The following is a 24,184-nucleotide window of genomic DNA, read 5'->3' on the forward strand; positions in this document are numbered from 1 at the left end:
TAATGAAGCTTTAAATGAATTGAATCGCAAGGTATAAATCAAGATCTGTCATATCGAAGCATACCGTTCGTATCGGACAGTATGTACCGGTCCAACAGGTTATCGGTATGCGGACCGTTCGATATCGCTATCGTGCTACAGTACTATACTGTAGCACTGCTACAATATGAAAAAGTATAAAATTATTCGGTACACCAGGGTGTACCGCTCGGTACGCCCTGATGTACCGCCCGATACACTGGTACTATATCGTATCGAGCCCGGATCGAAACATCGATATAGTATGGTATGACGAACCTTTGTATAAATGATATATGTCAAATTGTTAATTATGAATTATATATATACATATATATATATATATATTTATATTTATATATATATATGTATATATATAAAGAAAACGAAATAAGACGATTAATTGGGTATCCAAATTTACTAAAATGTATGAATATAGTAAGTAGTAAGCATCGGAGAGAAACACAGCCTTCTTAGCTTTGATATGAACGGCTATGAAGTTTATAGTAAATATTTTTTTTAGTTAATGAAATAAACACCACGAAAAATATTTTAGGATATTTGAAAACTATAAAGATATATTGTGTACAGAAAAGCTTATTTTAAAAATATTTTGTATAATAAATAATTTTATTTGAAATTTTGCCATGAATCATATGCTTCAACAGGTTTTGGTAGGAATTTATATATATATATATATATATATTCTGACAAAAATATATTTTGGATATTCGAAAAAGATATGGATGCTTTTAAAGAAACACGCAAATGTAGGAATCGCCAATTTATATATTTTTATGTTTAATCAATGATTTTATTTTATTTTTATAAATTATTAATTTTGTGAACTGATCAGTTAGTCCTCTGTGGAGTGCTCAGACATGACCGGACCGATCCGATTACAATACGTACGCACGCCACAAGGTTGCGCCATGTTGGAGGCACGTGATAGAGGGTGCTCCGCACGTGCCGAGTGGCTTCGGTTTCCCTTTCGGCCTGTGGGGGTGGGTGGGGGCTCACCCCTGTGGCCAAGCCTTTTGACGCGGCATCGAGAGAAGCGCCAGGGAGACGCATCGAAGAAAGGCGAAGCCCTTCTTTCTCCTCCTCTCTCCTCGGCCCTTCCCTTTCCCCACTTCTCTTTCCCTTTCTTCTCTTCTCGTGGTGGAGATCTGGAGGAGAAAGTTTACTCGCCTGATTCTTGTTCTCGATCGTGTGGGTTCGATAATGGAGCAGCTCGTCAATTTCATCATCCGCCCCCCAAGGTTCTGAGTCGATTCAATTAATTGTCGTTCTTTTTGGGTTTCTTTGTGCCTTTTGTACCTTTTGCATCGATATAATAGGCTTCTTTTGAGTAATTTTTGGTCGAGGGCTTCGTGTCTTTCGGAATATAATTTGGTTTGATAACGTTGACATGGGAAGCGATATATCACGAGAGTCGCGCTGATGAGAATATTTCCTGCTGCAATAACGATTACGGTTCATTGAAATGCGCAGAATCGAGTTGCTGCCAATCTGTTCGTCGTCTAAATTGACCGAATCTTGGCCCGGGTTGACGGAAATGCGCATGACCCCTTTACGCTTCTTGGCCCAATTATTTCATTACATCGATCTCGGGGCGCGTGTTCTTGTTCTGCTGCAGTTGATCTTTGATGATGCGGTCGTTGTCGAGTTGTTTCTCCACCGCGTCCTTCTTTGTTGCGCATTTTGTAATTATTGATCGAGATTGCAGCGGTATTCCGACAGCTTATTTTGACTTTTGTAAATATTGCTATTATTTCTATCATGAAAGAAGAATCATCCATAGACCCAATCATTTGGTTTCATACCTCCACATAGTTCCACGACTCCTAGGTCAGCTTCCTCATTAGAAATGATTGAGGAATTGTTTAGAGGTCCCATATAGAGATAAGTATCTATCTCAATGGATCTTGGTTTTGATGATAAATATAAGCCATACCGAGTTCTGCAGTTCATTTGACTGGATTTGAGGGCAGCTGATAGATTCTTGCAGCATAAATGTGAGAAGCAGAGGAGTTAGCATAGAAGGTATGCTTAAGAAAAAGATATTAGAAGAGATTCTGAGAGAGAGGAGAAAGAGGTGGTCTCATCCTTTCCCTTAAGACTCCACACATACATCTAGTTTAGCCAAGTGCACCTTTTTGTTGATACTAGATAGGTCGTCTACAGTTGTATTTCTAATCTGATTAGGGACACCTTGCATATGAAACTACAGAATCTAAAACGACCAGTATGGAGTTTCTATTATTAGACTAAATGTGGGCAAATGCAGATTGCTAAAAGGAACAAATCAGTAACTCAAAGTCCCTCTTGTGGTCTCGTGGATGCTGAATTGCAACCAGTTTGACTTTTTTTAATATATGATTGATTTGTAACTGAGCAATTGTAGTAAAAGATGTAGGTGATCTCATATGTTAAACCTCAATCCGACAGGTTCAAACCGGAATGAGGAGATTTGAGTGTGAAGTATTTGAAGGCAATCTTGGGATATGTCTTTGTAAAAACATATGGAATGAAGGGCAAGTTGCACATATTGCCGGGTGTCTCATGGCTTAGGCTATCTTTTCACAGGATGAGCCTTGGCACCACAATGAGGCTTCTCATGTGTAATCTGGATGACTAGAGTTGTAGGTCACAGCAACATCTTTGCCATATTTATCAGCAAGGAATCAAATATCGTTATTACCTGGTACATACCACTTTTTATAGACCTGTCACCTGATGACCAGATAGGTTGTTACTAATTGGTATTTAGGTTTTTATTATTTTTGCTCGGACTAGTCAGTTATTCTGGTTCGCATAACACTGGTTGGTTGTACCTGGTTCAATTCAGTTTTTTGACAATTCCAATCAAGTAGCCGTACCAAAGTGGCCAAGGCTCTGATTGTTGGTTTTCTCAATTGGACTGGCCTATCTAACTTTGCTAACTATTCTCTATGCTTATAAAATTAAGATGCACACAATGTTCCTCTGAAATTTCGCATGGGCAGGAGTCATGTGAACTGGACCGTCATTGTAAATGAAGGATATTCTGAACTGTGAGTGGGCTATACATGCTATAATTGTGGTAGACTTATTTGAAGCTATACTTATAACTTACTTGGTCCTTGAACTGATAATGGTCTTTAGTTGGTCAGCATCACAAGCAACATGTCATAGGGTTACCAGCAATTTTGCTTATAAAATGTGAGACTTTTCTTGTTGTCTTATGCATATTCTGATATATAGCTACTTATTTATACTTTTTTTAAATTTAATCTCTCGCTCAAAGGTATGACATGTATGTTATACGTTTCAGAGCTGATTACAGTCCACAAGATGATTTGTTGGAGCAGGAATTTATGCTGAAGGGACGATGGTTTCAGAGGAAGGACTTGGAGGTAACAATATTTGATGACTTTTCTGAGCTTTGTTGCTGACGTACACCGCTAAGAACTTCTTTAGCATGTGACCTGTTTGCACCTGCGGCTGCTTGTTGGTTGAAACATCATGATGTCCATGAAGCTTCTCTTGTAGCTGCTCTCCACTATTGCATTATAAAAGCTATCCAATTATTTCCTTATTTTTCCATGTTACATTGTGAGAAAAATACAGAGTGATGTTATATTCTTTAGAAAGAAAAGAACTGAACTTGGTTCTTAGCAGTATGAAGAACTGGTCGGGGAAATAAAGCTTTGTCTGACGATGATATGTACTCTTTAGTGGTCTTCTAAAATCTGCCACCATATGTATCTTGTTAGATACTTGGTCCATTATAAATATAAGTTGCCCAGGAGCAATGATTAAATAGCATGTAATGAACAGTAGTATTATGAAGCAGAAATATATCAAAAGCATCATGCAAGAAATAAAAACAAGTTTGAGTGCAGTTCTTATTGTTTGGTTTCAAATGACAAGTATTACCAAGAGGTTCTTAATCGAGGTTCAAGGTCTTCTATCGGAGCTGGTGCTTGGAGCAACTTGACTTTCTTTTTGTCTAGTTTTACAATTATCAGCATGGTTGGATGCTGCTCATTAAACTATCTTGAATTCTAAATTGTTCTGATATCTCTGAATTCAAAACTTTTCATAATTCATTTAATCCTTACAAGAAACCAATGGGCCATCTAAGCAGAAACCAACAGCAATGATGCTATTATATCTATTTTGCTCATCAATCCAAATCTTCACTAATAAAAACAATGATATCATGAATACTGTGGAGATAAATGGTCAGGCTCAAAGTTTCAAACAGAGGCTGGACTAGTATGCACTAATCGGTATTCCCGATCCTGATAAGGGATCGACAGTGGATCATTTAGGTTGGTACATTGCCTTTTTCTTTGGTGAGGGCAGGTGCAGGCACATTTATTCTTGTTGGCTAAACAAATACCTATTTTTAGTGGTTTTGTTATTTTTTTAATCTCAGTGGCAGGTTTGGTAAGTCAGTGTGTGCTTGCATTTGTTTGTTTTTTTACCTTGTTTATGTTAACATCGATATTAGAATATTTCATTTCAGGTCATAAATGGTCGAGGAAAGAAACTTCAGTGCAGTCACTATGTACCCCTTGTGATTCCAGAAGGAAAAGTTTTACCTTGTGTTATATACTGTCATGGAAATAGGTAACAAAGAAATTATTGTTCTGGATATCTTGTCAGGGTGTCTGCACTACATTCATCTATTATCCTATTTGTGTAGCATCATGGTTAGAATTTAAATTGATTTATCCATTCTGCTATATTTTGTTATGCGGAATATATTTATTTTGGACAATTTCTTTGATGCAACTTATAGTTATATGAACCTTGAAATCAGCAACATGGAATGTAGGTGCCATAGTGACAAGCATTATTTAGCTTAATGGTGGTTCCTATGTGAACTTTTTAATCATTCAATTTTTCTAAATTGCTTATTCTTCTCTATCACTAGTCATTGCATATAATCTCAAGCGACAAAATAGAAAAATATAAGACCTAGAAACTGCTTATGGCTAATGTTAATTTGTGATATTATTTTAAAATTGAAGTTTTACGTATGTAGCTTAGAGCAATGTTTGCCTCACCGGTTTGAATCGATGTATCAACTGGCCAATGTTATAGTATGTACCACTGTGTACTGGTGTATCATATGTCGACATGACGAAGTGTGTCGATGGCATAGGAAAATGACAAATAAAAATTTCTGAAAAATGAAAAAAATTAGATTGGGGTTTTTAAGTTGGAAATAAATATAAATTTAGTATAAATTTAGTAAAAATAATTTAAATTAAGAAAGAATAGTGATACATATCTTTTATGAACTTTGAGGAGCAAATCATAGGTGTTAATCCTATGAGTTGTTCCTCTTAACTTTGTGGAGTTTAAGAGAATAATCTAAAGTTAGAGAGTCTTTCCTTTAACTTTGGTGTTAATCCTCTTTAATTAGCCTCCCAAGCATGATCTAATCTATAAATCATAGCCTTGTGGAGTTTAAAAGAATGCAAATAAGAGAATGAGAGAAATATGTGGTGAGAAAGAGATCGGGAGAGTAGATGAGTTAGAGAGATTGAAAGGGGAGAGAATGAAGGGGTGGAAAGAGTTTAAAAACCTTTTCTATTGATTCAAACGATCAAATGAACCATTTGAATCAAATCAATCCTGGCCTTTGATTGTATCGATCGAAATCCGACCTTTCTGACCGGTACAAACCCTGTATTGGGCGATACGGGGTCATATAATAAAGACCACCCGATACAAGGTGGTTCACATACCGATCCCCTATCGGATAGGTACGTACCGCCTGTACCAAGCGGTATACTGTGGCATGGTAGACCTTGGCTTAGCGTACCTAGCCAAGAAGAATGGGCCAATTCGAAGTAGGTAAGAATAAGGAGACATAGGTAGTACCATAGACCGGTACAAACCTTGTATCGGGCGATACAGGGTCATATAATACAGACCACCTGATACAAGATGGTTCACATACTGGTCCCCTATCGGATAGGTGTATACCGCCCGTACCAAGCGGTATACTGTGGCACAGTGGACCTTGGCTTAGAGTACCTAGCCAAGAAGAATGGGCCAATTCGAAGTAGGTAAGAGTAAGGAGACATAGGTAGTACCATAGTAGTTGTACAGAATGCTACATAAGCCCTCAATTGATGGTGTCTATGGTTCTTCATAGAGGCAAATGGAGGAGGGATATGTGGTTTCTTAGTAGGAATCAGAGACATGGAATATATTGTTTGACTAGCGCCACTAGTCATAGTTTGGTACTTTGATTTTATATGTTTTACATTATAACTGCTTGAAGGAGTTCTGGACTTATTTTGATGAAGTTTAAAATTACAACAGCCGAAGATTGCTCGATTATAAAAAAATGAATGAAAGAAAAAAAGTGGTGCTCATAGAATTTGTAATACTAGTTAGTATTCTAATATTATATTTGAAAACCAGTAATTAAAATCTTGTAATTTGACGAGAGATCCGAAGATATTTTTTATATAAATACTTCAAATATTTTGGTTGAATTTTTGGGAGATCAATCCTTTTTTTAGTTTTTTACAAAATTTGAGGGCTTCACCGTAAGTGATTAGACATCATAGAGTTATGTCCATTGTCTTAAGTTGTACCTGTATTGTGCTAGTATTCTAGCAGCTACATTGTAGCATATATTTGGCAAGGTGCTTATGCATAAATGAGAAACTAAGATGGTTACTGCATATATGTGCCTAAGAAGTATTATGCAGATCTCAATTACAAGTGCAACATCTCTTGCTCAGAGGGTGTTAAGTTTTCTGTACGTAGTTAAAATAAAATTGCCTAGTTGTTTGGAGCTTTTGTGAACTATTCAAGGTTCCAAAGTTGGTTTGTATTAATACTGGGCCTTAGGTGGATCATTTTGGTACTTCTACGGTTGGGTGAGTGTTTACACCCTCATGTTGACTAGTACAAAGTGACCAGACCTAACAAAATTATAATTTTAATGGATTTTGATGTAAATCAAAAAACATATTTTGGACCAAATATATATTGAACAATGAATCGAAATATATTTTAATTTTTAAACATTCATTACAAATCGTATGTGAAGAAAAGATGTATAAATTTCAAAACATGATGCATTATGGATGTATTATTTGATAAGAAATTTCATATATTATGCCTACTGCCACCAAATTATCACCTTGAGACCATGAGAGGCAGTTCAAGGACCTTAGTGTGATTCAGTTATATATTAATATTTTAGTTTTAGGAGTGTGCTTGCAACCGATTCAATGGAATCTGATATAGGTACAATGCGCTAATGTGTTTTTATTATGTTTCTTGTTACGGAATGTTAAATGTTAGTATTTTACTGTAGAGACAACTATAATACAATTGCCAAAAAGTTTTTGGTAACTTATGAATTTCTAAAATTCTCTACTGACATGTTACAACTCTCATGTAACAGTGGTTGCAGGGCTGATGCTAGCGAAGCTGCTATTGTTTTGCTGCCCTCTAACATTACTGTGTTTACACTTGACTTTTCGGGGTCTGGACTCTCTGAAGGAGAACATGTAACTCTAGGATGGAATGAAGTAAGTGCTTACTTGATTAACTGAGAAAAAAGTTTATTGTGCAATAATATGTTGCTATTTACTAGGTTTTTGAGGCCTTCACCTTCTCCATTTTTAGTTGATTGGTTTTCCCCTCGAAAGATAAGATAGCCACCTGATTTGGGTCTCTGATAGCTCAACAGGAATATCCTATTTACAAGACTATGATATAAATGGTTTTATAAGTCGGTTAAATGGTTTTATACAAATGTAAAAAAGCAATATCATTAGTTAGATTAAGAGCATGTAAATCTTTTTCTATAGTTTCTAATAAATGCTTCTTTTCTATGTCTCTACCTTTCGTCGCTTTCATTGTCTCACCTCTTTAAAGTTTAAACTACAATATGTATAGGTTTTCTTAATATGTATTCATACCATTTTAAATTGATTATCCATCATTCTATCATCCGTGGAGCTACACATAATTGTTTATGAATGAGAGGATTTCTTTTTCTATATTTCCTAGTAATTCTATACATCCACCTTAACATTCTCATCCCAGTGATAAAAACTTTGTATATTTGTTGCTTTTTAATTGGCTAGCACTCACATTCATGAAGCATTGTAACCTAAGTATTATCTTAAATTTTTGAATCTGATGATGGTTTATAAATCAGGTCAAAATAGAAAAGATTAAAAATGGAGAACAAGAAACAATGTGTTAAGCTATAAGAACAATCAAAATTTCATTACGTATTGGCTTGTAATTAGGTCAATAAGGCTTTAAGACTGTTAACTCATGATCTGGTCCAAAATTATAATATTGTGTGGTTTTAGATCGGATGAATTCATTACTAGTAGATATCAATATTAATTATTAATAATCATATGCATTGTTTCTTGGAGTTGAGAGATGTGACTAGTCATGGGTGGTGTCTGTCACGGAAAGCAAAACTGAACGAAAGGGAGGGATTGTTCCTAAATGAATGTGGGAGGTCAAAGATTAGGTTCAACAATGGCTCTTATGAGCAGAGGGATCCTAAGTATGAGGCCAATCCAAACTGGTTTTTGGTTTGACTGCTCATTTAGAAATCAGTGGATAGTAAAGTTTTGGTGGATTTTAGCTGATATTTTTTTAAGCCAGTAGAACATTTTTGTGTCGGCTTCAGATAAAAGAATAGCTCAATGCACGAGACTATTGCAAATCGGGGTCAACGGAGGGTCAATATAATTTTTTACAGTTCCAATAACCAAAGTCAGGATATCTTGACTTTTTTTTTTGTGGTATTTGCCTATTTTATATCAACTTTGTAAGTTGATTTGGCAAACTATGCATGATACAAGAGGCTGCTTGCCACTGTGTTTTCTGTGTTGCATTTCGTTTTAAGTGGGTTGATGTACTTTTTTATCCATAAGATTGTTTTGTGCCGGAATCACAAATCTTGTTGCAGTTGCTCTGCAAAGGTTGCCTTTAGGCCTCTGTAATGGACATTCTTTAATGTTATGTATATTATAAAAGTATGCAGGAGCCGCCACCTCGAAGGAAGTGGTGCAGATACCTTGAACATGAGCCTCAGTCTGGAAAAAGTTTCATATTACCTTTATCTCTTTTCAGCCATTAGATTAGGCTGTGATAGTCTACTTGATTTTAATTGATGTGAGGTCACATGGGTGTGTTCATTAATCACACCTGATGATACTGTTGTTTGGTTATTCCAGAAAGATGATCTTACAGCCGTGGTTGATTATTTGAGGACCGATGGAAATGTCTCTTGCATTGGTTTATGGGGACGCTCAATGGGTGCTGTGACCAGGTATTCTTTCTGGGCTTTGGGGCATTATATTGAATTTATAGTTTTTGGTTATTGGGCACAACATACTGTTAATATGGAAGACTTAATTAACTGCATTTTCATTTTTCAGGAAAGGATTTTGCAACTATTGACTTATCACATCTTTTTCTTTTTTGTTGTCAATATATAATTTTTTCCGTAGCCAGACACACAAATTGAATTTCTGGAAGCTTACATGTCATTCCACTAATTTCATGTGTGTGATATAGTTTTGAGTTTTTTTTTCATAAACTTATCATCAATTATTGTGGGTTCCCAAATCCCAACTTTTACTATTTGCAGCCAGTGACTGTTGTACCAACAGAAATTTTTTATGCATATCCTGAATACTCTGAATTCTACCAACTCGTAAAATATTGGCTGGATACATTGGCTGTTTCCAGAAATTCGTGCTCGATGCATTACTTGTATGCCGAGTCTGATTTCTGAATTCTGTATTATCTTGAGTTTGACCAGAAACATGCATTTGCAACTAATTTGCTTGCATTCATTGTTTGAGAACCAGTCAAATTCTTTTTACTTTTAAGTTTGGTTATATTTTTTGTTTTCTTTGCTCTTGGAGGGTGAGGGAGGTGAACAAAGAAGAGAGTAACTCTGAATTTTTCAAGCTGCTAGCAACAATGAATGACGTTTGCGAATAAGCTCTATTACTTCTTAAAGAATTGGCATGCAGATCAAAGTATTGATGCCTTTTGGTGTCTTTTTCATCCAGGAAATGAAAAGAAACCCAGTGACCTGTCACATAGTGTGTAACATAGTATTGATAGTTCCACACATTGTCATAGACTAATCTAAGGGCTCCAATTATAAAGCACAATAGTCCCGGAGATCTTCTTAAAGAGAAAGAGTGGTCTGCTCATGCACACCAATTTGGGAATGTAAGGGCATGCCAGATGGTCTTGGTTAAGGGTTCAAATTTTGTGTGGTCTAAGGAGTCTTGTGCCCCCTATTTTTTTCATGTTTAGGCTGATCTTTTTCCAGTGTAAGCTAGCACAGGGGACATGCAAGTAGTATCTTGCCAAGTGGTACTGTGCCTTCAACGATATGGTAGCCCTCATGATGTCTGCATTTTAAACCTTGGTCTTGAATAATACTGTGGCTCTTATGGTAACTTTCTACACAAACAACTCAAATGCATCAGCATTTGGAATGTAAATTCTCATAATTAACCCATTATAAATTTTTTTATGCCAAACTGGACAGTCAACAATTTACATACCAAAATCATTTATAGTGACTAATTAACAAATTGATGATTAGTAGTTATGCCAGTTAATTTTTATGCTTCTACGTTATCATTGCATTTGATATCAATCATATCACATTTAGTTTAAGGAACTGTTATAGGTTTTTTTGTATTTTTGTTAATACTTACTGAAGATTAAATACTTGTTTCTACAGCTTGATGTATGGAGCTGAAGATCCATCCATTGCGGGAATGGTGCTTGATAGCCCATTTTCTAATTTGGTGGACCTAATGATGGAACTTGTTGATACATACAAGTATCCATTACCAAAATTTACTGTAAGTTTTGTTTACATGTGATCTTAATATTGTACATAAAGGATCTATTCTTCTAAAATTTGAATATGAAATTCTGTTTTTGAGATAAGGTTTGTTCCAAGGTATACAGTTTTGAATAATACCGTCCGTACCAGGCGGTATGTACGGGTCTGTCAGCTGATCGGTACACGGACCGCTCGTTACTGGACGGAATATATATATATATATTTATAAAAGGCGACGCGACGTCGCCTTGATGACGTCTCCTCGCGTGGGAGAAGGAAAAGGTGACGTCGCCTTTTATAAAAATATTTATATATAAATATATATATATAATTTTTTAATATAAATATATATTTATTAATTTGTATATATTTATATATATAAACGAGACGATGACGTTGAGGAGAAGAGTGAGCCGACGTCATCGAATTGTATATATATATATATATATATATATATATATATATATATATATATATATATATATATATATACCAAGCGGTATACCACTCGGTATACCGTATCGAGCGAATGTCGAAACTCCAGTATGGTACGATATTTCAATCCTTGGTTTGTTCCATGTATAAATTGATTGGACTTTTGGTTTCTTAAATGAATTTTATTTTAAATATTTTGTGTACATGGTTTATCAATCATACATGTGAAAATGTGTGCTACTAAATGTTAGATTATTTTGGTGGTATAGGATATAAGGAATTTGGTGAAGATCCATGTTTATGGTTAACAAATCATTATTTTTGCCAACAACTTTTTATAGTAATCCTTCCTTCCACAGGTTATTTATCCTTGTAATATTAACCTACAGAGCTATTTGTTTTATAAGGCTATTAGTGTAAAAGTTTAAAATAAGAGGGACTTGCATGTCATTTTGATTAATCTATAAGGTTATATGCTATGGTTGCTCAAGTAGTATTAGATAAAATATTTTGATGAAAGGAATATCTAGTACTTGGTTTTCTTGGTAACATGTATGGTTTATAACTAATGGACAATATAGGGCATAAACTCCACATGTGACATATGTGCAGTTCGAGAAATCATGGAAATATAGGACAACACAACATTGACATGACAATTATTTGACTATTGTTTCCCTAGATATTGCTTTTATTTCTAGATGAAGCTAAATACGAAAGGTTGAATTTGTAGTGGCATCGGTAAGCTAAATAAAGGAAATACCAAAATAATATTGACAAACCTTTCTTTAGTGTGGGACCTTTATGTAAGATGCTCATGCATTACCTTAATCAGTAAATATTGGTCAAGAACTTCATCTGTAATTTCTCTCAAAATTTCTTGTTATGCTTTGATGCTGAATTATTTTCTTCTGGGATACAATTTTTGGTAGATGCATACATGGCCTTATCTATGAAAGATGGAACTGCAGAACCTTTTTTGTGCCTTTGCATTTATATTATTGCTTTGCATTCTCTTCTGTTGTTTGGTATGTATTTTTTGTTTGTACCTGCATGCAATTCATTTGCTTGTGCAACACATCCCTGTAGGTAAAGCTTGCAATTCAGCATATGCGCAAGATTATCAAGAAGAAAGCGAACTTTGATATCATGGATCTTGATACCATTCAGGTAAATTTCACAGAGATGAAAAGCCACCTTGTAAGGTAGATAAATTGATCATATTGTCTTGGAAACTCATGTTCTGAGTAGTTATTTGCAGCCAAATTTGTGGTAACATATCAGAAAAGACCTTTCATATTCTTCACGAGCATATGATAATTGTTTCAGTTTTCTTTTATTCCATTTTATGATTAGTGATGTTCATGTAATATAAGTTTCACAACAGTATTCCAGTTAGTGGTAGCACATAAGGTGTTTCAAAAGATAGTGGTACCAGGATGAATTTGAACATGGGCAGTAGCATGATATGTGTGAAGCAACATATCACATTGTTGTTAGTTATTGTTGCTAGACTATCACATTGGCTATAAACAGCCTTAATACACATGGCCTGCATATGCAATCTGGTATTCCAATTCCCTGCATTTTGAGTTATGTAGGTTCTTGGTGTAGAATAGATAAATGGTGGTCCTGACAGACATATGAATTAGTAACGGAGAGAAAGAGATCTAAAGAGGGAACAAGGATTCCTCTGGGGTCTTTTTGTGGTTCTGTTTTCTGTAGGCCAAGGCCCTGCACAATCTACAGTCAGACTTGTTCTCAAGTGGAATCAAACATTTGACGAGACAAAAGGGCAATTTTTGTTATCAACCAAACAACCAGGCAATGACTTTTCTACGGTTATTAAGTTACTAATTCATGTATTTCTTTTCATTTATATCATAAGTTTGGGATTGAATAGGATAGGTGTTGCTCAATATGTAAATCCTGTCCCAAATCCTAGTCTGGGTTTTTATTTCTTAACCTTAATTTGATCTGTAATTTGTGATGCTCTAGTGCTGGGCAGAATTAGGTAGAACTCAAGTTAGTTTGCTTGGAATTTACTCATGGTTGGTCTTTTCTTGATTAGCTTATTTTCACTTTAACATATTGTTTTTCTATTCTCTGTTTATGTTTTATACTAGACCCAAAAGGCAGGCCATTTGTGCATCCCTGCATTAGCAGAAGCCTCGTACTCTGGGCTGCCCTGTCAGAGAAGAATCTACAGACTGCTAATGTTCTAGCCGAATGGGCAATAGGAAACCACTGGTTTCTTATGCAGTGTACATCTTGCTGAAAGACAGTATCATCTACTGGAACTACTTATTAACAAGTTGACAAATGTATGAAAACTCAAGAAAGGTCCACTCTGTTGGGATATTCCTCAAAGACTAAACCAAAATGAGGGGTATTCTTTCCATCAAAAGAACATCTCCAGTTCCTCCCTAACCAAGTGACAATCATAAGAGGCTGAATTAGCAAGATTCAATAGTGAATGGCTGACCAAAAGAGAGAGCAATTTGAAACAACCTAGTACTAAACTTGCAATTTTAGCTCATAAAGAAAGACATTTGACTGCCACAAGAGTCAAAAGTGATAGATTATATGTCCGGGCAAACCTCTCTTTGTCAATCAGGTCACCCGTTTCTGGTTTCCCCTGGAGTCCGGGCTTACATTCATTTTACTTAAAAAAGAGGAAAAATGGGGCCTGGGTGGCTTATCAATTGATTATTGCTGAACTGAATAGTTAAAATAGCTCTCGTCATCTCCAACTAAACATCTTAATTCTTTTACTGGTAACATATATTTTTGGTATTGCATTATGCTAGTTTCCTTTGTTTTCGTTATATTGGCTTATGCTCTATATGGAATCAATTATTCCTCTGATCTTATAGGTGGCGAAACGTTGTTTTGTGCCGGTCTTGCTGGGGCATGCCATTGATGATGATTTTATACGTCCACACCATTCAGATGATATATATAGTTCCTATGTTGTAAGTCCCTTTCTTGCATTTTCTTCTTTCTCTGCTATTTTCACTCTTTTGTTTGTTTTTCTTCTTCCTGTGGCTGTTACTGGGATCCTTGGAGGCAATTGCACTTCAACATTCGTAATCATATTTTCCTTCTTATTTTGGTTGGAGTCAGCATGCTTGGCTTGCCAACATTGCTGATGATTAACTTGAAATCATTTAACTTAAACAATGACAGCGTACTGGAGAATTTGTAGGATCTATGTGAAGAAAGGGCCTTTTGTTTTTGCAAGATAGATAATTTAATGTAGCAATCTTCAAATGGTTGTCGTTTATGGTTCTTTTTGATGGTTAAGGTTCTACAGGATGAGTTTGCATCAAGATACTATCTTTGGTTTAGGTGTAAATTCATATTTGCCTGCGTGTTCGCATGGAATTTCACAAGAAACTGAAAAAATTGCAAATATCACAGATTCCCCTTTAAAGTTTACATATACTTTAGTATTTTTCTACATGTACTTGTTGGGATGGTACTAATGTGGAGTTCATGAAGATGGCTGCAAATGCTATTTTTTAGATGAGTTAACATGGATATATATCTGAAAACCTAAACTTCTTTTTCATTTCGTCCTCTGCCTTCCTACTTTCATGCTTCAACTAATACTTCATAGAGATTCTTTATGAAGATACTCCTATCTTTATTGTTTCTTTTACTATTTTTGTTTACACAAGTGCAATTATATATCTGTTTTAGAGACGACTGTACCCCACAGATTTTTTTTAAGTGATGGATCTTGCCTCCTGTTATTCTTGACCGCACTATATTGGTTGACTAATAAATTTCTGAGGTAATTTCGCAAGTTTGTGGGTTCCACCGCATTGTCTGTGGGAGACCACTTCACCCAGAAAAGTTTCTGGGATGATTTAATAAACCAAAATAGCAATTTTCTGTTCTTCTAGGTTAGTTTAGCACAATATATTTGTGCATGAATATATGTGTGCTGCATATATTTTGTCTGTGGTTCTTTTTCCATTTTGATTTCAAGATGTAGTAATGAAGCATGGAAGTGCGGAAAACATTACTTTTTTGGTATATCTGAGAAGCTCTAGCTTGCTATCTCTTCTCCTCCTCTTTTTTTTTGTATATCTGATGAAAATAGACCACATTACTTTCTTATGTGGCTTCGTGTAATCTGAAACTTGCAGGGAGACAAAAACATCATCAAATTTGACGGAGATCACAATTCCCCACGCCCTCAATTTTACTTTGATTCAATAACTATATTCTTCCACAATGTATTAGACCCTCCAAAGTCTGTCTCTGATGAGCTTTATTTTCACAGAATGCATGACTTTTTTGGTCAGGTAAGTCATAGCTCAGAGTTACATTTTTGTAGTTTGGTATTCTTTATGGAGTTGGTTTGACCTCTGTGATGATTCCATCTCTAGGATAATTGGGATAACGTGCATGAATATGAGAATCAAAATTCTGTTGAACCACCTCAAGGCAAGTCTCATTAGCCTTATGAGCCATCAATGAGGAACATGTTTTCTAAAGCAATTACATATGCTTTTATGATTTTATTTGTTTGATACTATAGTGTTCATTTTGATCTTTTTGTTTATGCACTAGAACTTGCACCTAGCGGCACGGAAGATGCTATTGCTCAATTGCGTTCTCGGAGACCTATGAGTCGGACAGAGGTATGGTTTTAAACAGTTCAATGATATATTGTATTTTGCAAGCATCTTTAAGATGTGTGTAATGTGCTTGTGAATATTATGCTTAACAAGAGTTAAATTATCCTCCTTCAGAATAGTCATAATATAGTCTGCTTTGTATGATTTTATGATTAATTGCTGGGGAGAACAGCTATACTTTTGCCTTTACCTTTTATTATCAGTTCTCATGGAAGCTCATTGAAAACCATATTAACTGAGAAACTTTTGATTAAGATTTTATTGCATTTTAAGATCAACTAGGGATGCTTATTGATAACTAGTTCTTAATAAAATGGTAATTTGGCAGGTTCCTTATTAATTTCCTAAATGATTTAATATTCATTTATCGTATTTTAGATGCAATGAACATTTGCTGTGTGTGCCCATGAAAAATTTAGTTTAAAATTTGTCCAAGTAGTTCAACAATAACATGGTTATTAACTCAATACTGCAACACAAGAGAGATGGGATTAGATACATATTTTTATGTTCTTCACATGTTAATTTCTAAATTTTCGCTCCAACATGAATTCAGAATCTACGCCAGCCAACAACTCCACAACAATGCTTTAGTTCCTCCCTAGCTCTTTTTTATAGTCAACTATGAGATGTTGTCATGTTTCTCCAATGTGCTACTGTTTTTCTTAACATATTAGTTTGACCAGTTGTATCATAGCTTCTAAATCTCATTGCCATCCTTCTCTTTTTCTTGCAAATAATTACTTGTGTCATGTAATACTCTCTTCATGTGACTGAGATCAAGTGCCACATCTTACTCCCTCATGGACCTTTTCATTTTTTGTGCTTTCAGGTGCTTAACCAGTTTTGTACATTGCAAGCTTTTCTTGTTCATTTTAAGCTCATATATGCATCTGTGGATCCTTTTGCAGGTTCCTCGTGATATTTCCTCCCAAGAGAAACAACATGAAGATGAGGTATAAACTAGTTCATGCTTTTTCCAAGCTGTTTGTAGGATGATTTAAAATCCTGGGGGTCCATGGCCCAACCAGTGAGGGTCTGATTCGTACTGGCATACCAACACATGTAACCTAGTACATGCCGTGGTATCCAGGAGGAGGACAGGTGGAGAGGAGACAAAGTGGAGTAGGAGAAGAGTAGTAGTACTGAGAGGATGGGTGGATGGTGGCAGATGATGAGCATCACAAGGCACAAGAAAGATAGAGAAAGAGAGAGGGGAGAGGAAGAGATAAAGAGGCCAAGTGATTTAAGTTCAACTCTAAATTTTAAAAAAAGAACTGTACTGGACTGGACCACAAAGGGTTGGTTGGTCCTTGTCCCATTTCACCATCGGACCAGTACATATTGCGGAGTATGGGCTGGTCCTGGCAGTATTTTGAACCTTGGTTCATAATAGATTTCTACTCTGCCCATGACTATTTATGGTTATCAACTTTGGCTTAATATTTTCTTAAATTATTGCTTTTTTCCTATTTGCAGATTATCCATTTACATGTGATGGAATGTCATACTATTTTATGATTTCAGTATTTAATTTTCTAGTAAGCTGCACTAAAGTTATCTTATAGGGTAAATGTGGACCAACATATCTTCTTGTATTCCACAAGTAAAATGGCCAGATTTAGTGGTTTTGCTCAAAGTGACCAGGAACATGTTAATACAGTTCAATATATGATTCTTCAAGGATCAGGAGAGAGATGGAAGTAGTTTTAGTGTTTGCCACTAGCATAACTATCAGTTGAGGATAGAAACAATCACAACCATTAGGACAATAAGCTTTGACAGTTGTCTTTGATTTTTTGTCAATTATAAGGTAGTCAGTTTTAAACTAAGTAGACAACTGCAAGTTCCAGTGATCTTGCTTGGCACATTGATTCTTCAACTTTGGAGGTTTTCAACTTTATAGAAGCATTCAACCTTTTCCTAGCTGGTGCTTAGTCAGTGTCAGTCTATGGTTAATATATACATTACAGATCTAGAATAGAAGTGAATACTAAGCAGGTTGAAGGGGGGAGTGAGTAATACGAGCAAATGTCTTTCCAATGGCCCAATTATTCTTGTTGGAGCTCAAATGTTGGTACCAAGCAAGTAGGAAGGTGGCAATTGCAGAAGAAGGACCTGATTTGTCTGATGATGCTTATCTCCTTCTGACTTGGTAAGCATCTCAGCAAGTATGAATTAAGTAACCATTACCGGTTGCTGTAGTATCTTTAAGAATGTCATTCTTCAAATATTTTGGTCCTACTTTTAATTTTCAGAAGAAATGTTCTTTGGGTTGTCGGTAGATAAAGAAATTCATTGAATTAGCAAAAAGAAGATAATCTAATGGGTGACAAGGGCTAAAGTTCATGAACTAACCTTCCATGGTGTTTATCTATTCTTTCTCGGTCCCATTTTCATTTTCTGGTGCAACTTTCCAATGGACTTTTTTTGTGTCTTATGATGCACTTTTTTGTCGCAGAACTATTACATGATGTTATTAGACAAGTTAATTAACCAAAATATTGAGATAGCATGTTGTGTCTGTAGGGAAATCTTGGAGGGAACATCACATGCGTAGCGGAAGAACCAGTGATTTAAAAAGCGCTAGGCGCCAAAAGGCGCCAAAATCCAAAAACGCCTGAGGCGCTAGGCGCTCGCCCGAGCGAAACGAGACACTAAAATATAAAAATATATAATATAATTAATATAATTATTTAAATAAAAAAATATGCTATTAAATTAAGAAAATCGAATACAAAATCACAATATCATATTAATAAAAAGTCTCAAAAATTAAAATAATAAAATTTTACATCAAATCTATTGAGTTGCTCTGTACACTTGTCATTTATTCTGAAACCTAACAATAATTTTAAATAAATAAAAATTAATAGTATTAAAATAAAAAAATTATTAATCTAATAAATAAAAAATACTATTATTAGTATACAGTTAACTGTTAATATACTGGTAACAGTATAGTGAGAAGAGTGTGAGAAGACCGAGGCTGCTAAGGCAACGACAGTGGGAGCGGCGAGCGATAGCGTGAGCGGGAGCTATGAGCGGCAGCGGGTGTGGAAGTGGGAGCGGGAGCTGCGAGCGACAAGCGGTAACAACAACGATAAGCAACGATTGTGGCAGTGGCGAGTAGCGACAGTGGCAGTGGCAGCAGAGAGCAACGACAACGGAGAAGAAATCTCGACAGCAAAATCACGAGTGTTAGGGTTGGGGAAGTCGGAGAAATCGTGAGAGGGAGCCTATCGGTGATTTAGTTGGTTCGATTGAACCAACTAAAGCACCGGAGACCGAACCAGACATAAAACACTGGTTCGGTCGCCTGGTTTAACCCGAGCGCTCGCCCGAAGCGCCCGACGCCTGGGCTCGGGCGAGCACCTAGGCGGCGCCTCGTTGAAGCGAGGCACTTGGACATGAAGCGAGGCGCTCGTGCCTCGCCTTGCCCGAGCGCCTATTGAAATCACTGGGAAGAACATAAAAACAAAATCCTTAAATTTCTCATCTATGTGTTCGTTGTCGTGCGAATATTGGTGCACAAAAATCACGAAACTTAAAGTTGCGTATATTAAAGATTGTATTACCTAGGGATATCGTATATCTTTGAATCCCTGCAAATCTGTAGGAGAGGGTGAAGGAGGTCAAGCGTCCTCCTCTCTAGTGGTGATCAACACAGCAGGGCTACGACGATATTCCTCAAAACTCCAAGCCTGTTATATAAGGAGGAGAAGGGGAGGAGAATAGGAGATGACAACTAAAGAGGCTCTAGCCCATGAATCATTGGTTCCCTCCTATTTATCTATTTATAGAGGTCCCCTGTCAACATAACCCTAATGGATCCTGCTCTATTGGGTATTGGATCTCCTTTCAACTACCTAAGTCTGCTAGATTAATGGATCTCTATCCAATAATCTCTCATTGGCTCTTACTGGATCTCATCCATAGGATCCAATAATTCAGGGGCTTATTAGATATCCAATAAGATAGGGGCTTCGATGGATATCTCATATCCGAACCTCTACTCATCACAACGCCTACCATATATGTACCCTCTAGGCCTATTATCGAGCTGGCGCAATCCCCAGACGATACAAGAGAATCCAATCCATTGGACCTGTCTGTCCTCAGTTACTGTATACCTATAGTCCCTCATCCATCTAATATCCTAGAGACCGTATATCGAGCATGGTGCTGTCAGACCCATACAGTTTCTACTCGAGTCTCGCTCTAATCGGATTTTCCCAAAGAATCTTTTTCCCTCAATCTGAATGATCCTGGTTAGGGATTTGTCTGAGTAAGAACACATGAGATATTCCTCTTATAACATCGAGAGTGGATGATCCTCTATCGATACTCAATAGTCCTCATAAGGTTGGATATCACTCTCGATGATCGACTGTGCTAGATCTGGAATCTCCAGACCTATAAGTCCGGTATCAAAGAGTGGAGTACTCATACAGGACATCCTTGGTATCTTAAGTCTAAGGACTAGATACAGCACTGGGATTACGAAATCGTTGTCTGATAATAAAGCATCATCAACTATCCGACATTCCATAAGCGGATCAATTAGTGAACTCATTCTCTAATGAGCACTTGTACTATATCCCTAGTGTCTCCACACGAACAACTATGAGACCAGCTGCATCCATCACATGGACGGGTATACAACACATCAGTCTGTTTGGTTATCTCGATGTCCCTCTCGAGAAACCTATGACCGTGATTATTTAGGATCCGTGTTAAAAGCGAATCGATCTCATTATCGTGATCTCATCACGATTCGATTCTTATTGCACAGATCCATGGACATCACAATATATTCAAGCAAAGTGATAAAATGTCAAATAATAATAATAAGCAAAAAAACTGCGTGTCAAGTCACACGTGTCGCCACTCATGTGATTGGCTTGCAGGGCACCTATGACTAGCAGTGTCATGAGTCAATACAACATTGTTGTCATGGCTGAAATACCTGTGATATGCATTCTGTGCCCCATTTTTGTATTGGACCAGCACAGCATGGCAAAACTGGCATGTGTTACGGCATGAGATTTGCAACCTTGCAACAGTGTCACAATTATCAACACTCAACAATCACTCAAAGGAGTGTTACATTTGATAACTCTTGTTAGCAGTAATGCATGGGGAATATATAGGTTTTTGTGTTGCATCAGTAGTTTAATTAGCCATTTTTATTGATGGAAAAGTGCAAAACAATATGTAAATGAGCTGTCCAAACTCCCTGGCTTCTGTAAGTTTAGACAGTTTTACATCGAATAACTACGATAATAATTACGTAGATATAAGTGTTCAGATGTAGCTCAAGGGACCAGTCCTACCTAGAGAGAAGAAATAAAATTGCATTTCTTATTATATATAGTTTCATTGCCTAATAAGAAATGATACTGAAGGTTTCATTCCTTGAGGTAGAACCAGTCCTACCTCAAGGAAAGAGGGTCATCGTCTGCAAATAGATTTTCTTTACTGAAGGTTTGATTTAAAAAAAAAATATTATGATAGTACTGTAAATTCCTTGTAGCATTTGCAAAATATCATTAGCATTATTAGGTTGTTGGTCCACTCATTATCATATCATCTGGTACTTTCTATGCCAGAAATATTTTGCCATGGCACAAAAGTGTCATGATACTATAAGTAGCATACCAGTGTTTGCTTGATACATGTCGCATTGTTGGTGTAGCACCGGTGTTTCCTTATACGTGTTGCATTGTCAGTTCATACTATCTCATGCCATTGTGTCTGATCCTGAAAGTTCAAAAGTTGAGTGCCCAAAGCAAGGTTTTTGAAATCTGAGCATACTAGCTTGTGGAGTTGGTTAACTTTACCTGGGTCTATATTTTTTTGGTTTCAGGTGTACTGTCTGTCAAAATTGCTGATATATAAGGAAAAATTGCAGTTTAGGCATTTTTACTGCATAAATTCAGAACCTAATGATTCTCTTTTGGTTTTATACTGCAGGAACATGGAAGTACATGTAATGTTGGTCCATCATCTACACTATATCCTGAAGATTTTTCTAGTGGTGATTCATATGGTTGGCTTACCCCACAAACAAAAGAAAATTTTTTGGAGTTTCTTCCACTCGAAAGTCTACCAGATGTGCCATGCAGCATTGAAGATGAAGAAAGGGTATGTCTCGGATAGCATTAGCTGGGCAGCATCAGTTTCAAGTTATCTGCTGCATTACAAGTTACTTCTGATGCAACTATTGATAATATTTTTCTTCATAAGATTGGGTCAATTTTTTTCTCTTTTTCCTATGTGCCTAACACTTGGCAGACAAAAATAAAATGCTTTTAGTCTCACTGACCACCTGCTGATGGACCATATTGAAAATACTGTATGCTCGGATAGGAATATGATATCCTTCAAATGAAATGTAATCAGCTGCTAATTGAGGATACATAAGTCATGCAACAATAGAACTCTGGTTATTTTAATTTGCCTGCTTTATTCATTCATAGTTGATATGTTTTCTTTTTTGTTATGCTTTGTTCTGGGTTTTATGGAAATAACCTCTTTAAATATTTAAAGGTAAGGCTGCATACATTGAGCCTCTCTAGACTCCGTATTGACGGGAGCTCGTGCACTAGGTGCATCCTTTTTTTTTTTTTTTTTCCGGTTTTGAGATTTCAATTTTGATTGAGTTTATAATTAAAGTGGCCATGGATTTTGGACCAAAATATTAAAATTGAGTAGCTGGCGGGAATGGATATTATTGTGAAATTCTTGGTGGCCATGACTTTAGACTGCACCAAGGATTCCAATCTGGGGAAGTTTCCAATGGTGGTGCCCAAGTGTGATAATTGTGCATCTTGTTCATATATATTTCTTTGGTAGGAAGGCCATTGCTTATGCCAGGTTACTGTCCTGGTTTTTGGCGGATTGAAAATTCAAGTATCATCTAATTTACTCCTTTCTGAGTTTCTTCGGTTCATTTTTTCGGGTCCTTTTTCTGTGACTTGCTTATTGTAGATGTGCTGATGAATGGCAATGATCATTCAGATGGGAAGGTGGAAAAAAGAAGGGTTTTTCTTTTTGGTGGTGTTGGTGGGGTTTCATAAATGTATTGTCATTGGCACTATCCATACCGAGTTCTGCTGGACTACTTTTTCCGCTGGGGTAATAACCTTGTTTTTTTTCCTTTTCTGATACAGATGATCATGGAAGCAATGATAGAATCACTGAAGGATCTGGAGATGAGGCACCAGCAAGATACACACTCCGCTGTAGATACTGCAACATCCAAATCAGCAGATGACTTGGAAGCTTTCACTGGAGAGTCCGGCGGTCCAAATGACACAGCTGAAAGATCGACATCATCGAGCACAAGTTGTAACTCAACCGTGGATCCAAACCTCAATCAGTCGCAAGATGTTGAAGCAGCTTGCAAGAATTCTGCCAGTTGTGTTACATTAGGTGATGATTGTGGTGAAGTCAACAGAAGCACCTCAGCACAGGATGCTGATGCTGATGCTGCAGCTGGCACACGAGCCACACTTGTTGTTCAGAAGAACCCGACGAGCCACATCATGGAGGGGTTATCACGGAGGTGGGGTCTGAACTTCTTTAAGAACAATCAATAGGGTCGGAAGGCAATGTTCCAGAAAATTTGATATGTATCTGATCGGTAGTTGTTTCTGTGATGTGATGTATACGACGTAAATATGTACCCTTCGCGACCAGGTGTTCTATTCTGATCCCCTCCACACATTAATTCATTGGTTGTAAAAAAGAATGGAATCTAACCAACAATAATTTTTCAGGAGAGCCGCTATTTAATGGCTGTGAATATGGACTACTAGGGCATGCATTGCAGCTTTCCATGTAATTGTGAAATTATGGTTGGTTTTTTTTCCCAACAAGGTTGCCTCCATCGAGTCCGAGTGCTATTGGTCTCTTTGAAAGTTTGCATGCATTCTAACGTGATTTACAAAAGGAAGGACTTTCTTTGCAAAGTTTTAGTTGTGCAATATTTGCAATGTTTTTTCTTCCAAGGTACTCATGATGAGTCATGCAACAAGAAGTCATGCAACATTCTTGTTGGAGCAATCGATTGGGTTAGTATTATTGTTCTATTAATTTTGATGTGCAGGTTTGTCAAATTTTGATTGTGTTTGTGATTTCGACTCAGTTGCACGTTTTTTTTTTTTTTTTTAGCTTCTAACAAGTAATGTATTATCTG

General features: G+C 36.5%; 1 protein-coding gene across 1 annotated transcript; it reads left to right on the forward strand.

The window, feature by feature from the left end:
* The first annotated feature begins 1,059 nt into the window (after positions 1-1,059).
* Positions 1,060-23,767, forward strand: LOC135626569 (uncharacterized). The gene is made up of 14 exons (XM_065131987.1): positions 1,060-1,280; positions 3,335-3,416; positions 4,535-4,638; positions 7,448-7,574; positions 9,252-9,346; positions 10,787-10,910; positions 12,419-12,499; positions 14,206-14,304; positions 15,487-15,645; positions 15,730-15,787; positions 15,914-15,984; positions 16,893-16,937; positions 21,958-22,128; positions 23,157-23,767. The coding sequence occupies exons 1-14, from the start codon at positions 1,243-1,245 to the stop codon at positions 23,583-23,585; spliced, it is 1,683 nt and encodes a 560-aa protein (XP_064988059.1). The 5' UTR covers positions 1,060-1,242; the 3' UTR covers positions 23,586-23,767.
* The last annotated feature ends 417 nt before the right edge of the window (positions 23,768-24,184 follow it).

The sequence above is a fragment of the Musa acuminata genome, chromosome BXJ1-3 (assembly GCF_036884655.1).
Source record: "Musa acuminata AAA Group cultivar baxijiao chromosome BXJ1-3, Cavendish_Baxijiao_AAA, whole genome shotgun sequence".
Taxonomy (NCBI): Eukaryota; Viridiplantae; Streptophyta; class Magnoliopsida; order Zingiberales; family Musaceae; genus Musa; species Musa acuminata.